The following is a 16,100-nucleotide window of genomic DNA, read 5'->3' as shown; positions in this document are numbered from 1 at the left end:
CCCATAGTTAAAACAGACATTTAATTTGCCTATTAGTATTTTTCACGGCAGATGAATAGTATGTGTTATTTTCTTTAAATGGAACTATATAACGCAACTATACCTGGTACATCGTGGTCTTTATTTATAGTTCTTACATTTACATTGCGCCAAGTCCCCCCTGCCATTTGCTCTAAATGGTACATTCCGCTTGTTCGTACCCGGAAGAAGAGTGAAAACAACCCGCGCGCCGTTTGATTCAACAACATTGTTGCAAGTAACCTGGTAAAGTAACGTTAGCGTTATATCATTTAGCGAGGAATATTGAATCGGAATGGACTTTCGTAGGGGTTTGTGAAGTTCACCAGCGGACAGTCAAATGATAGAACAAGCCAAGATGAAGTTTCATGTGTGGCTAATTGCTAACTAGCGTATACAGTCAATCAATGCTAGCGCTGCACTCGGTTAGCACCCTATACATCCATGGTTAGCACCTTGCTAGACAGTTTTCGTATTCGTAATATGACCACGATATGCACACGTGTGTTGTGGTGGATGTGGTTTGTAGAGGCCAACTTTTGCGCATATTATTTTCTATGAGCATATCGCGATGTAACGTTTACAGTAGGCGTCGAGGTTGCGTTACAGTTTTCTTTTGAGATAACTACGCCGAACTCAATTAAAAAATCTGTCAGTTTAAAATGTTGCATTTCTTCTTCGGCCATACTCGAACTTTGACGAATCAATTCGGTGTCATGGTAAATTCGGCATCTGCATAATTGTCGAGCATAATTTTATTTTAATAGAACGTTAACTTTTGGTAATTGGTGTATTGTGGGAATAACGGGCAAACACTTTAAAAACTGAGGCGTAAGCCTAGTTTGTATATGCCGAATTGAAGAGTGGTTGCTACTGATTTGTAAAAATCGCAAATCATGTTCTTACTAGTATGCATGTCCTTCTGTCGATAACCAAGTAGATAATCAGACAGATTTTTATGAATAGAGTGTGAGAGCAAAATTACATTATACCATCACAAGAGTTTCACGTAACAGCCTCTACAAGATGACTTGGTTGAACCTGTTATTGAATGAAAAACCGCAGCTCTAAAGTGTTTTAAAATATTGCATTTTTGGACACAAGTAGGTTTTGAGTTAATTTAAATGGTGTATTATACACTATACATACGTCTAGTATTTGATTGTAGACAGAATTTCACTTTAACCACTGTAATGGTCATCAGTGTCCATATGAGATATTTGACCAGCCATATATCTTATCTTTCATAGCGATAATTTATTTATTTTCGTAATCATATGAAATGCAAGGTTCATTTTACGCTGCCCTTGTCCTTGGTAGGTACAGTGGAACTCCTTGACGAAGCGGCTGAAGCCGGCTAGGTGACACAGCATGCAAGAGGACTTGAGTCGCAGTGCCAGCTACACGGTGGCCTGTGAGGACTACGTTCATGTGGCAGAATTCAGCCCTTTCAGCTGCGGTACCTCCGCCTCCCTCCTGGCTTATGCTGGAAACCAGTATGTAGTAGTGGGCACCTGCCTCTTCCAGGTGAGAGACACAGCTTCAGCAGCATTGTTTGCCCTAAAAGCATTTCTCTTCCTATCTGAATACAAACCACTGTTCCCATAGGAGGAGGACATGGAGGTAGAGGGAGTTGAATTCACAGTGCTTCGTGCATTCCACCATGACTTGCGCGTTGATACGCTCGCCTGGAGCCCCGAGTCCCGGCTGGACAGGATACCCACTATAAGGTACTTCTTATTCTTATGTCCCTCCATCATGGTACATATGCAGGGCATTATGTTTTCATGATGGCCTTTGTGTATTTGTGTAGACATTCTTGTGAACACAACAACTCAACTTCTGACACCATGAACTCTCCCTATTCACCTTATGTAGCCCGCCCACTTGACCCGTTTGTGTTAGGACTTCCTGTTCAAAATGCCGGCTGTTTTCCCTGGTCAAACCTAGAGATCGTCTCTGGTCAAAGCAAGTGACTCACTTTAGGCTGCGGGGATAAGCTCGGCCACAGGAAGCGTAAACACAATCGGTTCCGATTGTGTTTGCACTTCCTGTTAAGCGCAAATTATGCTCGAGCGAAATTGCCGGCGCTGACTGCGCCGAGGGGGTCGCCGCAGTTGGCCGTCCTATCGCCGCAGCTTGGCGGAGGGGCCGTGCAGCTCCTCGAAAATGTGACTGCGGCGTCAACGCGGACGTGACCAGCACGAGAGCTGTGATTGGACGTACTTGTTGTGAGGAATGAGGAAATGCAATTTCCTCATTTAACAGTACTTGTCCCTCATCTAGCAAAGCCTTCTGCAGGCTCACCGGAATGAGTTTTGAAATGGAGGGACAATAAAGTCCCCCCCACCGACATGATTGCAAGTTCTTGGTAAACAACACGATAGCGTCTCGCTGTCGGCGGCAAGGCTCCAAGTCGAGGCTGCGCAGAACCCTGTCAGCACCTTAAGTCTCTCAAGCCAGACTGTCTCTTCTACATAAGGTGGATGGCCATCGGCCAAAAATAAATGTTATGTGAAATTACATTAAATTATATTATTTTATAGACAATTTACATTCTAAATCTAAAATAGGCAATTTATTTTCTTTCAAAACCATGGAGGGCCAAAACAAACTGAGCGTGGGCCAAGTTTGTTCCGCGGGCCCCAAATTGGTCAGCCATGGAGTAGATGATCTTCGAGCACTTGGCTTGCATATATTTGCATATGAATGAAGAATCACTTGATAGTCCGGGAGCCATGGTGTTTTTTTTTCTTCCAATATTTTATTTTAGCAGTTTTCTTTTAAACAACACACAAACAAGGCAAACAGACAGGCTCATACACATGAGGACGAAAGAAAAGAAAACAAAAACAACAACAAATACATTATATTCTTAACACTCAGTATTGTATCATACTACCAGTCGCACAATGTATCTACATGCTTGCAGGACATATCATAGGCAAGTCACCCGTCGCCCCCAGCCTCACTGAGGTAGGCTCTCCATCCGTATAACAGAGGTCATATCCGTCAGCCACAATTGAAAAGAGGGCGAAGAGGGTGATTTCCATTCCTTCAGGATAATTTTCTTGGCAACAGTTGACCCGTGTCAGAGACTGTTGCACCGCCGTAGGGAAATTCAGAGAAGAGTGGAAGATGGCGAGCTCTGCCTCTGGCTGAAGGGTTATTTTGTAGGCTTTAGAATACCAGTCAAATATTTTGGCCCAGAATCCTGTTAGTGAAGGGCAGAACCAAAAGGCATGAGATAGTGTGCTCTCCGACGGGAGCCATGGTGTTGAACCTGGTTTTGCCGTATTACGTTTTCCTCTGCTGATTCTTGTAGCTTAGTTGGGGGTGGTACCCGCTGATGTCCCTTGAGCATTTTCAGATATTAACCCCTTTGTGCCCAAAGTGCCTTTATGCCCAAAGTGCCAAAATCCCAGAAAAATAGGGATTTATGAGATTTCATGCAAAATACTCAAATCAAATGAATCAAATTTGCTTTCTCCAATGTTTATTCATAAAAGAGCGGGGCATGTACAATCTTTTTGTTTCCAAATTAATGAATATTAACCCTTTCAGGCCAGGGGTGGGTCTGTAGCGGTCTCTTTTTATGCCTCTGTGATGAGTGATTGCCAATTTGGCTTTTCTACAGCGATATTTAAGGTGATTAAATATCGCTTAATTAATCGGCCGATTAATCGGTCGACCTCTATTCAAAACACGGTAACACCGTTAATTTTTATGGAGGAAGAAACGAAAGAAAAAACTCAAATTACAAGTGCTCTCTTCTATCCGGGCTGCGGAGTGTGGCAGCACTGTTCCTCATATCTCTCTGGTTAGACAGACCAGCAAGTAACGTTAGTTCTACATGTTGTGAACACAATCCCCCATTATACACATGTAGGTAAGACCCTTATCTAAGCCTGTGTATTTTGTTGTCCAAAAAAGAGCACTCTCAAAAAAATGTTCAAAAGCTACGGTGCAAGGCGCAAACAATATACAAGAAACAGAAAAGCCAGCACTCAAAAGTAAATCCTTTTGGTTGTTTTTAATACCTTCAGTAGCAGCAGTGACATCAATGATCAATGGACGTACGTTTCGGCACAAGCCTTCCTCAGCATTGAGGAGCAATGCTGCCATCTCTGGCAACGTGGTTTTAACACCGCTAAATCTACGCTAACATTGATGCTAACTATAGTTAGCATTGATGACTTAGCTGTGATAAAAGCACAATCATGCTATTCAGCGATCGTCATTGTCTGGCTTACTGCTGCTTGCTGGTAATGTTAATCCCATGGTCACAAAAAAATCCCAGATTTGTCGCTAACAACGTTAATCTCTTTTCTCCAGGAGAGTCGAGCGTAACGTTATGTGAGCCAGACAGAGCCTGTGACTGAGTGCAGTGTTGTGAGCGCACTGACTGAGTGAGCAGCAGCAGCAGGCAGTATGCAGACCTGCAGAGTAATTTATAGACCGACAAGCGTAACCGCTCCAAACTATTCTCTGTGGTTAACCTGACATCCCTACCATGCTTGTATCGGTGACTATCTTGACAGCTGTGTCGGACTGAGAGCAGTCAAATAAAAAATCCGGACCGCGAGGACTGCTGAGGAGCTCTGGAGCTTTTTTAACGGTGTCACCGGTAAAACCGGTGTTGTCACGTGTTTATTACCTGGTGGGAAAATGTCCACACCGTGGCATCCCTAGGTGATGTGGTTATCGTCACAGCCCTAGTTATGAGATAATTGATAGGAGCCAGCTACAGAGGGCCCTTACCTAAAGCTGCAATGTCTAAATAGTGCAGAATCAAACAAATAGACTATCCTTCTTTGCCTTGTTTTCATTTTGTCTGATTTTTTAGTTGTATTTTTCTTTCCTTTTTTATTCAATTGGCCAAATGTTTGTTTGTACTGTATATTCAAGAAGAAATAGCTCTGGTATCGGAATAATATCGGTATCGGCAGATATCCAAACTCAGGTATCGGAATCGGATCGGAACTCACAAAATGTGGATCGGTGCATCCCTAGTTCTATGGTTAACCACAAGTCTCCCCTTTACAGACATGCCCACTTTATGCTAATGCGATGTCGAATTTCTAACTGGTTATTTTTAGTATATTATGATGGGGTATTATTGGTCAGCTCAAGTGGCTCTTGTTATGCAAGGGTTTATTCTACCATTGTATAGATTTAGGAGGTGTCAATGTGTAATTCACTCATAAATTAGCAACCTGACATCCACGTCCTTTAACACAACGGGATAATTATTCAATAACATTCTTCTTCCGACCCGAACAAGAGGCAGTTGTGGAGAAAGCGGAGCACCCATGCTGTGAGTCTAGTCATCACAGCCTCCCAGTGTCGCACTACAGCTGCCAGGATGTGAGCCAAGTTATTTCAGGTGGCCAGTTGGCCAGGAGGGAAGTAGCCTAACCGTGGCTTGTTAGAAAGCAAGAGTTTCCTGCTAATTGGAACGGTGCAGGGGAAGGTCCACCGTGTTCCCTCCGGAGGTGTTTAGGCTTGCCATAATTGAAAGGGAAAGGCAGCGATAATTCCTGGCCTTCTGTGGTTAAACTCCGCAGGGCCCTCGAGGCGGCCCTGTGACGTGCGCACATGTTATTGCGCTGATGGCTACCCACTCAGGTTCCATCCCTCCCATCGCTTTGCACGTAGCCATGCCTTCCATGAAAAGTACAATGTTCTCACGGGCGTGCCTGAAGCAGGGGCCTAGAGAGGGGGCGAGGAGAAGGGGCTGGAGCTTGGGAGGCTGCCACCATCTACCAGCGATGTCCAGTCAGCAGCCTCCCGGATGGAGCCTCTCCTGCGGGCTTCCTCTTCACATCTTTCCAGCACCGGCACAGAAAAGCTCTCGAGGAGGAAAACCTACTCACTAATTGGAAAGGGTCGAACTGTACTAACCTGTTGTTTCAATGTACGTTTAGAAACTGCCCGAGGTTAAGGGGGAATGCCACTTAATAAACAACTCTCTCCAGTGCAACAAAGCTGACATTCAGCCGTGCTTTCCTTTTTCATTGTCAGTTTTATTAGGTAGTTTTGCGCAAGATTATTCGAGATCAATCAGGAACACGGTTTTGGCAACAAACTAGAAAAGAATAGAAGAAAGTGCCAGCAATGTTCCATGGCTCAAAGTGAACTTGTCTGGTTAGAAGGCCCATCCTAATAAGTTATAATCTAATCTGCTGCAGCACTAATACCCCAACGCATGTCAAGTGTGTTTGTAGTGACATCATGCCAACTCCATCTATGCCTGCGAGTGAAAATGTGTGAAGTGCCGTCTGTTTATCCTGCTGATATAAATGTGTGAAGTGCTGTCTGTTGATTCTGCTGATATGTGTGTGTTTTTCTTGTCATAAGTGAGTTAGTGTAATTGTGTGAATAATTGCAGGCACTGGTATATACTACGGCTGATTAGAGGGAAAGTCCTCTGCCTGGCTCTGCACACATTCTGAACGGAGAAATGCCTAAATGGCGTGAGGGATCTTGTTTTTCTCCGTGTTTATCTTAGCGTGCAATTAGAATCTCCCTGGCAGCATTTCCACAGATCACTCTCCAAGATTCTACCACACACACCGACATGCTCGTCCAAAGGTGTCAGGCTAAGATTCTACCACACACACCGACGTGCTCGTCCAAAGGTGGCAGGCTAGGCAGTTGCGGGCATGCATGCCAGTAAAGAGATGTCATCTGTCATTTGGTCGATATAGTCTGAATGTTTTGATGTTCTTTCTTTGTTTATTTCTCTCTCTCTCTCTCTCTCTCTCTCTCTCTCTCTCCCCCCCCAGATTCTGCACTGCTGCAGCTGACAGAAAGCTGCGCCTGTTGACTTCTGATCTTCAGGATAGGCATGAAGTCAAGGTAGTGCAACATCTGGACCACATTGGCCACAATTGCTCTTGTCAGATCAGTTGCCATCCAACTTTCTCTACTTAGCACTGACATTGGTACTTAGTGATACAGGAAATGTAGCCATACAAGCAGAACACTGAGCAGCAGCTAGGGTAATACAGTGAGCCACTGTTTACAATAAAGCAATAGGAAACCAGCACTCAACAGTTTGTTGTTCTTGTGCTTTGCTTGTTTTTGTTTACACATTGTTTTTGTATGCTGTTGCCTAGGTGATGGAAGGCCACACCAGCTACATCAACCAACTGGTGTTCGAGCCCACAGAGGGGAAACAAATAGCTTCCGTCAGTGATGACCACACTTGCAGGTCCAAGCCATTTTTTCCCTCTGTGTGTGTGTGTGTGTCTTTATGTGTGTGTTCCCCACTCTTGATTCTGAGTTCTGTTCTCTGTTAATGGTGCAGAAAGTCCTGACTGTGTTTCCACAGTGAAACCTGATGCTAAGCACAACATGCTCCGTTGTGACCGTGCATAAGCACACAGCCGCTTTGTAGCTTTTCTTGCTAATTGGTTAAATATGGAAATCCAATTAGGCGCAGAGAGATTTTCACCTCTGTGGGGGCGCTCTTAACAAGGTCCCCAAGTTTTCCATTTCAATGAATGGTGGAGGAGGGAAAAAATGTGTCAGTAGCCAGGGTCACCTCAGGGGCACCCCCTCTACACCCGTGGGCTGGTTCTCCATCATACAAACCTGTTTTCCATTTGCACGTCCTTGTACAGACAGCTATATACTGTATATTAGTAATACAATTGTAAGATTTCCTTAAATGAGTTACACTATTTCATTTTAGAGTTTAATCAACAGACAGCCGAAGACACTGGGTTCAGTACATCCAGGCTTATGTGCCAGTCTGGCTCGCTCCAGTGTTTATCTGAAACCTGATGAATGGTTTATCTTTCAAGTATTTTTTGGCATAGAGCTCAGTCACATGACATCACCTTGGGTTCTGGTAGCGTAGTTCCCCCTTCATTTCTCTCAATCATGTTTCGAAAAGTCTGTATCCTTACCGTATCTTATCATTTTAAGCCTGGAACAAAGCCAACCAGTGTTCCAGAGAATCATGACCATAAAGCATTTGATTCAGAGTTAACAAACAAAAAACATTGAAAAACGTGCATGCATCCACTCTCCTCTTTACCCTCCCTCTGATGCATGGTCACATCCACTCTCCTCTTTACCCTCCCTCTGATGCATGGTCACATCCTCTCTCCTCTTTACCCTCCCTCTGACGCGCGGCCACATCCACTCTCCTCTTTACCCTCCCTCTGATGCACAACCACATCCACTCTCCTCTTTACCCTCCCTCTGATGCATGGCCACATCCACTCTCCTCTTTACCCTCCCTCTGATGCACAACCACATCCACTCTCCTCTTTACCCTCCCTCTGATGCATGGTCACATCCTCTCTCCTCTTTACCCTCCCTCTGACGCGCGGCCACATCCACTCTCATCTTTACCCTCCCTCTGATGCACAACCACATCCACTCTCCTCTTTACCCTCCCTCTGATGCGCGGCCACATCCACTCTCCTCTTTACCCTCCCTCTGATGCATGGTCACATCCACTCTCCTCTTTACCCTCCCTCTGATGCATGGTCACATCCACTCTCCTCTTTACCCTCCCTCTGATGCATGGTCACATCCACTCTCCTCTTTACCCTCCCTCTGATGCATGGTCACATCCACTCTCCTCTTTACCCTCCCTCTGATGCACGGCCACATCCACTCTCCTCTTTACCCTCCCTCTGATGCACGGCCACATCCACTCTCCTCTTTACCCTCCCTCTGATGCATGGTCACATCCACTCTCCTGTCTCCTCTTTACCCTCCCTCTGATGCATGGTCACATCCACTCTCCTGTCTCCTCTTTACCCTCCCTCTGATGCATGGTCACATCCACTCTCCTCTTTACCCTCCCTCTGATGCATGGTCACATCCACTCTCCTCTTTACCCTCCCTCTGATGCATGGTCACATCCACTCTCCTCTTTACCCTCCCTCTGATGCATGGTCACATCCACTCTCCTCTTTACCCTCCCTCTGATGCATGGTCACATCCACTCTCCTGTCTCCTCTTTACCCTCCCTCTGATGCATGGTCACATCCACTCTCCTGTCTCCTCTTTACCCTCCCTCTGATGCATGGTCATATCCACTCTCCTCTTTACCCTCCCTCTGATGCATGGTCACATCCACTCTCCTGTCTCCTCTTTACCCTCCCTCTGATGCGCGGCCACATCCACTCTCCTCTTTACCCTCCCTCTGATGCATGGTCACATCCACTCTCCTCTTTACCCTCCCTCTGATGCATGGTCACATCCACTCTCCTCTTTACCCTCCCTCTGATGCACGGCCACATCCACTCTCCTCTTTACCCTCCCTCTGATGCACGGCCACATCCACTCTCCTCTTTACCCTCCCTCTGATGCATGGTCACATCCACTCTCCTGTCTCCTCTTTACCCTCCCTCTGATGCATGGTCACATCCACTCTCCTGTCTCCTCTTTACCCTCCCTCTGATGCATGGTCACATCCACTCTCCTCTTTACCCTCCCTCTGATGCATGGTCACATCCACTCTCCTCTTTACCCTCCCTCTGATGCATGGTCACATCCACTCTCCTCTTTACCCTCCCTCTGATGCATGGTCACATCCACTCTCCTCTTTACCCTCCCTCTGATGCATGGTCACATCCACTCTCCTGTCTCCTCTTTACCCTCCCTCTGATGCATGGTCACATCCACTCTCCTGTCTCCTCTTTACCCTCCCTCTGATGCATGGTCATATCCACTCTCCTCTTTACCCTCCCTCTGATGCATGGTCACATCCACTCTCCTGTCTCCTCTTTACCCTCCCTCTGATGCGCGGCCACATCCACTCTCCTCTTTACCCTCCCTCTGATGCATGGTCACATCCACTCTCCTCTTTACCCTCCCTCTGATGCATGGTCACATCCACTCTCCTCTTTACCCTCCCTCTGACGCGCGGTCACATCCTCTCTCCTCTTTACCCTCCCTCTGACGCGCGGCCAGAGAAAACAGTAGTGTGCTCCATCTGCTGAAAGATTTAAATTCTGTCATGTTGAGAAAATATGGGACGCAGGAGGAAGACAGAGGTGGAACAAGGGATAGATCAAGTTAACAGGAGAGGACCTTCCAGTCAGCCCACACAAACTGAACCTCTGATAGGAGAGGGGAGGGGGAACGTGTTCTTGCAAAGAACCAAACATTATTTCCTCTCTATTGTCAGTCCTGAGGGGAGTTTACGTTTGTATTATGTTATACGTACGCTTGGCAAGATTCAGTTGTCTGACCAGCTCTTGATTTCATGTCGTCAGTATAACTGGTGTATGTCTGTGCGGGAATATGCCACCTAGAGCCCAGAAAGGGGAACTGCAGGTTTCCTGAGGGGATCTGGGGTTGACTGAGTTCGCCGATAAACTCAGCATAACACACACACCTGCTACTGCTGCATTATGTATATGGTTTGAAGTATTTTGTCAGTGTTGAGGCCATATATAACATCCAGTGTGTTTTTCTCACGCTAGTGTTGTGGAGGGGAAACACATGACAGCAGCTAGATATGTATCTGCACTGCTAAGCTATGTTCTATGCCATAGCAAGTTTGAAGAGTTTTTGTTTGTTTGTTTTTTTGGCAGTGAATGGGGGATCCCATATGGGGAAATCCCGTATGGGGAAATGAGCCAATCCAATCAAAATGACAAATGGCTTTAATTATTTCAGCAGTCTTAAGTTTGTCTTTTTGTTGTTGCTATTGTTTTAAAAATAAAACCTCCAACAGACACGATTAAGACAGATGCTGCTGTGGAGGTGGTTTTGGTGAAAGGTTGGAGGTGCGACATCGTCTACTCCAACCTGGAGTAGGCGAGGCGCTGGGGTGGGGCTGCTGTTCGGTACTACTTGCGCATTTACCCTGCTGTCCACAATAAATCAGTTCACTTCCCATGATTCCCCCTTGCTTTTGGGAAAGCCCGGACAAAGCGTCGCGCTCCGGCCCCGCCGCCCTCTCACTTCCATAATACAATACAGGGCTTCACATGCCCCTCTCGCCTTTCAACTCTGTTGCTCATGGACATGGACTGCTATTGCCTGATGTAGTGTTATGCAATTACACAGCGCTTTATCACAGGCGGTCGCCTTGTGTTTTCGCGTCTCATGCCTTTCACCTCGTTCGGCAAAGGTTTTGTTTTGCTGGGGAGTCGCTGCTCTCCATTTGAAGGGCAGCGCGGTTGACCACAGTTTGGCCGGTGGTGGTGTAGCGTGCAATTGAGCTCTGCTTGGCTAGTGGTCTGAAAGAAGAGGGTTTTCTAGTCGCTGTTTTCCTGCTGTGGTCTGAGGGTCTTTCCTTTTTGTTCTTCTTCTTCTTCTTTAGCCTCGCTCATGCTCCACGCTGGAGACTCTGGCGTAGTTTGCAGATAGGCAAAAAAGCAAAGAAGCCCCGGAGAGTTTGGACAGGGCTCTATCTCCCCTGCAGGGAAGACGACTAGGCAGGGAAAAGTTGAGTGTTTACTGAGGTCTTCATCTGAGATGGGGCATATCCTCCCCTACACCGCACCGCCGAGGACATCAATCTCTCCAACAACACACTTGACATTTAGATGCTCTTTTGGAGGTACTTTTTGGGGCTTTATTAGATGTCTTCTGCATGACCTCATCAGTCAGCGCGCTTCCCATGATCCTTCGCAATCATTTGTTTTATATTCCCAGAAACACTTGCACCCCCCTCCATGGTCGGGGGTTGTGTGTGCGGAGGTATTGGCGTTCAGATGTGGTTAACCAGATATCCTGGTCTCAGGAACCGCAGTCCTCTACATCCAACTGATTTATTACATCCGTGTGAATGTTTGCACAGTGCTTCTTGGCTGCTTTTGCTATCATAGGTCATATTTTAACTGTAAGAATTGACCATTATTATAAAGGAAGGAGTGATTCAACTCAAAAACATATTCTTTGATTGGTCATGGCTGGTACATAACCCCAAAGCGTGCGTACGTAGAGCTCTTGATTGTTGATTGGCATTCAATGAAAGTGCTCACTCACAACAAGACCCCTCGATTTCATTTTCATAAAGTAGGATGTTCCACTCTTCTGCACTGATCTTCCTCACTGCTCGTCCTCAGCTTGACGTGTGTTCTGCTGCTCTTCCTCAGCTTGACGTGTGTTCTGCTGCTCTTCCTCAGCTTGACGTGTGTTCTGCTGCTCTTCCTCACTGCTCTTCCTCAGCTTGACGTGTGTTCTGCTGCTCTTCCTCACTGCTCTTCCTCAGCTTGACGTGTGTTCTGCTGCTCTTCCTCACTGCTCTTCCTCAGCTTGACGTGTGTTCTGCTGCTCTTCCTCACTGCTCTTCCTCAGCTTGACGTGTGTTCTGCTGCTCTTCCTCACTGCTCTTCCTCAGCTTGACGTGTGTTCTGCTGCTCTTCCTCAGCTTGACGTGTGTTCTGCTGCTCTTCCTCAGCTTGACGTGCATTCTGCTGCTCTTCCTCAGCTTGATGCGTGTTCTGCTGCTCTTCCTCAGCTTGACGTGCATACTGCTGCTCTTCCTCAGCTTGACGTGTGTTCTGCTGCTCTTCCTCAGCTTGACGTGTGTTCTGCTGCTCTTCCTCAGCTTGACGTGTGTTCTGCTGCTCTTCCTCAGCTTGACGTGCGTTCTGCTGCTCTTCCTCAGCTTGACGTGCGTTCTGCTGCCCGCACTGTATTCCACGGAAAATGAAAGGCCGCCCACAGCGCAACATTTGCTGCAATATGAGTGGAGCGTAACGCCTGACTCAATCTAGGGTAGCGTGATCTTTCTCCACTGCCCCTGCTATCATAGCTCTCACTGTAACGTGAGTCTGCTGTTTTCTCTGTAATAAGAGTCCAGCATAAGCCTGTCTGTCTTCAGAGCTCAGTGCCCAGATCCGAGAAAAGAGCCCTTTTGCCTGGAAGAGGGTGAGTATTTTGTACGTCGCTCGCTTGCTCACAACTGGTAGAAGTCAGATAGGTTAAGAAGAACAAACATGAACTGGGATGAAAACGCAACGCCTATCATTGCCCCATCCTGTGTAAAACCCCTATTAATGGCGTGTCCTGTATTGAGCCACAAGCTTGGCGAATAATTGAGCTAGAATTCTGTGGAAGCATCAGAGACGGAAACAACAACTGCATGTCTTTTAGTAAGCTTTTAATCTTCTGTCTGTCAGCATCAAGATGTCCAAGAGGTAGCAAACAGTCTGTGTGCTACCTTTTGGACCAAGTCCCAGCACTTTGATTTTAGGCAGGACAGCCCGGGGGATGTTATGAATGGAAAGAGGTGGTGCAGCACATTTCTTTTCATTAAGGAGCATGTTGTTTTGGGCAGACCAGTTGATGCTGCATGCTAGAGGCCTGCTGCCATTGTCTGGACTCCAGTGCATTGATGTCATCAACATGCTTCCACACTGGGTTGGGGGCACCAAGGGCAGCATAGTTGTTTTAAGCTCAAGAAACACAGATCTAATATTTGTCCCGAATTTATCCCATCTGTCCGTTAAACTGAAATGCCTTGTTGTGTTGTTAATGTAATCCTAGTCTCTCCCCCAGACGCAAATATTACGTTGAATCGCTGCACTCCGCATACTACATAAGTGAGTCTGTGCCACTTCACAGCCACTGCTGGTTTTTGAAGGCGGGTTGAAATTGAATGAGTGACAGGTCGTAGCATCGATGAGAAAGCGGTTCGAAAAATGGGCTGCGCCTCCTGTCTGATCGCAAAGTCGTTACTGATTGAGGAGGACTGAATCCACCACTGGCATATCACTGGCCATGTGAACGGTTCCCTCACATAACCAGCTGGCTGAGGGAAAGTGTCCCAGACCCAGAGAGAGATCTGCAGCATGCAGTAACGTAGTGTATCAGTTAGGGGTGTCACAATATATCGTCCCACGAAATTTCGCGATAGTAAAACGTCACGATATGTATCGTTGAGATGAAATCTCATATCGTGGAAAAAAAAAAAAAAAAAATTTTTTTTTTTTTTTTTTTTTTCTCAAAAGTAGACAAAGAAACGTCTTTGTTTGTTGAAGTTCAATGTGTGGAAAGTAGTTCAGTTGAACAAGTCTCTGAAGAGACACATGAGAAGTTATACAGGAGAGAAACCATTCAATTGAGTTTCTGGCAAAACTGTTTACTTGACAGGAAAAACTGAAGATGCATAAAAAATAGACTAAGAAAAGTCTTGTTGTTTGAGTTTGAAGAAAAACTGAAGATGCATAATGAGAATTTATACTGCTGAGAAACCTTTTAGTTCAAAGTAAATCTAAGTGACGGTGTAACTCATTCTATTTCAAGATAAGCCTTATCTCCAATCTCATGTTTTTTCTAGTTGTTATTGTAATAACAATTTCCCACAACAGCATGTTTTGTATTTGTGCATTTCAAATAAAATACTACTTTTCCAGTCATATATTGTCATTATTCAAGTTTAAAAAAATATTGTTAAAATCGTATCGTATCGTATCGTTATCGTGAACCCAGTATCGTGATACGTATCGTATCGTGAACTGAGTGTATCGTGACACCCCTAGTATCAGTGTAAGAACTCTCATGGGTCTGGCGTTGAGACTAATGTCATCCTAATTCCTATTCCTATATATTTACAGGATTTGGGACCTGGATGGCAATGAAATCACTACTCTCAGACTTCGCTCTCCTGGCATCAGTGTGTGTTGGCACCAGGAGGACATCTTTAAGGTAAGAGGGGTCATCGCCAACTAGGGATGGGCATTTTTAGCAAAAACACTATTCGAAAATTGCTGGGAACTATTTATTTTTATATTCCAAAACATCTCGCGGGCCGGATCGTATCTTTGACATCCCTGCTTTACAGAGTCAAGGATTTCCTTAGTGTTGGATCAGTCACAGTGGCCAGGTAGCCTATTCTCCCATTGTGTATTCTCTGTTTAGCATTCCAATTTAGGGGCAGGGCCATTGCAAAAATGTAGCCTATTCTGGTTTAGAATATGCATGTAAATGCAATGTCATTGTTGCAACTTGTCCTATGTGGGGTTAAATGACCTCACTGTACCTGTATTGATGCTTAATATAAACACCCTCTGTCCTCTCTAGTTAATGGTGGCCGAGAAGAAGGGGACGATTCGTTTCTACGACCTGGTTACCCAGCAGGCCATTCTGTCCTTGGACTGTGGCCAGTCACCACTCATGTCAGCTGACTGGTGCCTTACCAATACCATCAAAGTTGGCGCTGTGGCGGGTAACGACTGGCTCATATGGGACATAACCCGCTCCAGGTGACTGTGATGTTGGTGCTGCTCGATATATTGATTTGGGTTGATGGTACACAATAGGATGGCTTGTATTAAAAACCTTGTTTTCATCCTCTGCAGTTACCCACAAGAAAAAAGACCAGCCCACATAGACAAAGCACGGTTGTTCAAGTAAATGCATTTTTCAGTATTTTAAACCATTTCCATTGTGGTTCCTCCAATTACTTGATAATAATGACATTACATGACCATAGTATTGTTGGAGTTGAAGGGATGTTGTTGTTCACCACAGGTGGTCTCGAGCCAATGAAAACCTCTTCTCCACCACCGGATGTCCTGGAAAGATTAGCAGTCAGTTACTCATCCACCATCTTGGTCACCCACAGGTCAGTCAGTTGCCTGTATCACTATTTGATCGTTTTCTTGTTAACGTTCTCCATAGGTTGATTCTCATTGTCATATGCTGATGTCGTTACAGCCAGTGATGATTGGATCGGCCACAGTAGGGGCGGGCCTCAGCTGGCACAGGACACTCCCACTTTGCGTGATCGGCGGCGACAGGAAACTTTCATTTTGGATGACTGAAATGTAGCCATCTTGTGCATTCCCATGGTGGATACAAGTTGTACAGATACTCAGCACACTGTCCTCTCTTTTACGGTACACAATAAAATATTTTTGAAAGTATCTGCTCCGTTTGCATGGACCTTGATGTAAATTGGCTGCATGCTTGCACTTTGTTATTTTTTATTTTATTTTTGACTGCCCCTTCAGGTCAGGGGCAGATAAGCAGTGAGTCGCTCTGGTTTCTGTGAAGAAGCTGGTTTTTTCCCCTTTGGTCTGAAGGTTATATCAGCCGTGTTATGATGTCCTGCCAAGAGAGCTGTAGTTCAAAGTAATGTGTCATCCCCACGG

The 16,100-nt window shown here is 45.7% G+C and overlaps 1 protein-coding gene across 2 annotated transcripts; it reads left to right on the top strand.

Annotated features, from left to right (window-relative positions):
- Positions 1-122: 122 nt before the first annotated feature.
- nup37 (nucleoporin 37) lies at positions 123-15,842 on the top strand. Of its 2 annotated transcripts, none has more exons than XM_083655250.1 (10): positions 123-264; positions 1,345-1,545; positions 1,627-1,748; positions 6,807-6,879; positions 7,140-7,234; positions 14,562-14,652; positions 15,028-15,209; positions 15,306-15,356; positions 15,478-15,571; positions 15,664-15,842. In XM_083655250.1, exons 2-10 carry the CDS (start codon positions 1,390-1,392, stop codon positions 15,775-15,777), a joined length of 978 nt encoding a protein of 325 aa, XP_083511376.1. In that variant the 5' UTR covers positions 123-264; positions 1,345-1,389; the 3' UTR covers positions 15,778-15,842. The 2 variants fall into 2 exon arrangements, with proteins under 2 accessions (XP_083511376.1, XP_083511375.1); XM_083655249.1 differs by having other exon boundaries at positions 178-264; positions 1,339-1,545.
- Positions 15,843-16,100: the final 258 nt, after the last annotated feature.

The sequence above is a fragment of the Poromitra crassiceps genome, assembly GCF_964638095.1.
Source record: "Poromitra crassiceps genome assembly, chromosome: 2".
NCBI classification, from domain to species: domain Eukaryota; kingdom Metazoa; phylum Chordata; class Actinopteri; order Beryciformes; family Melamphaidae; genus Poromitra; species Poromitra crassiceps.
This window is presented reverse-complemented; position numbering and strand designations above follow the sequence as displayed.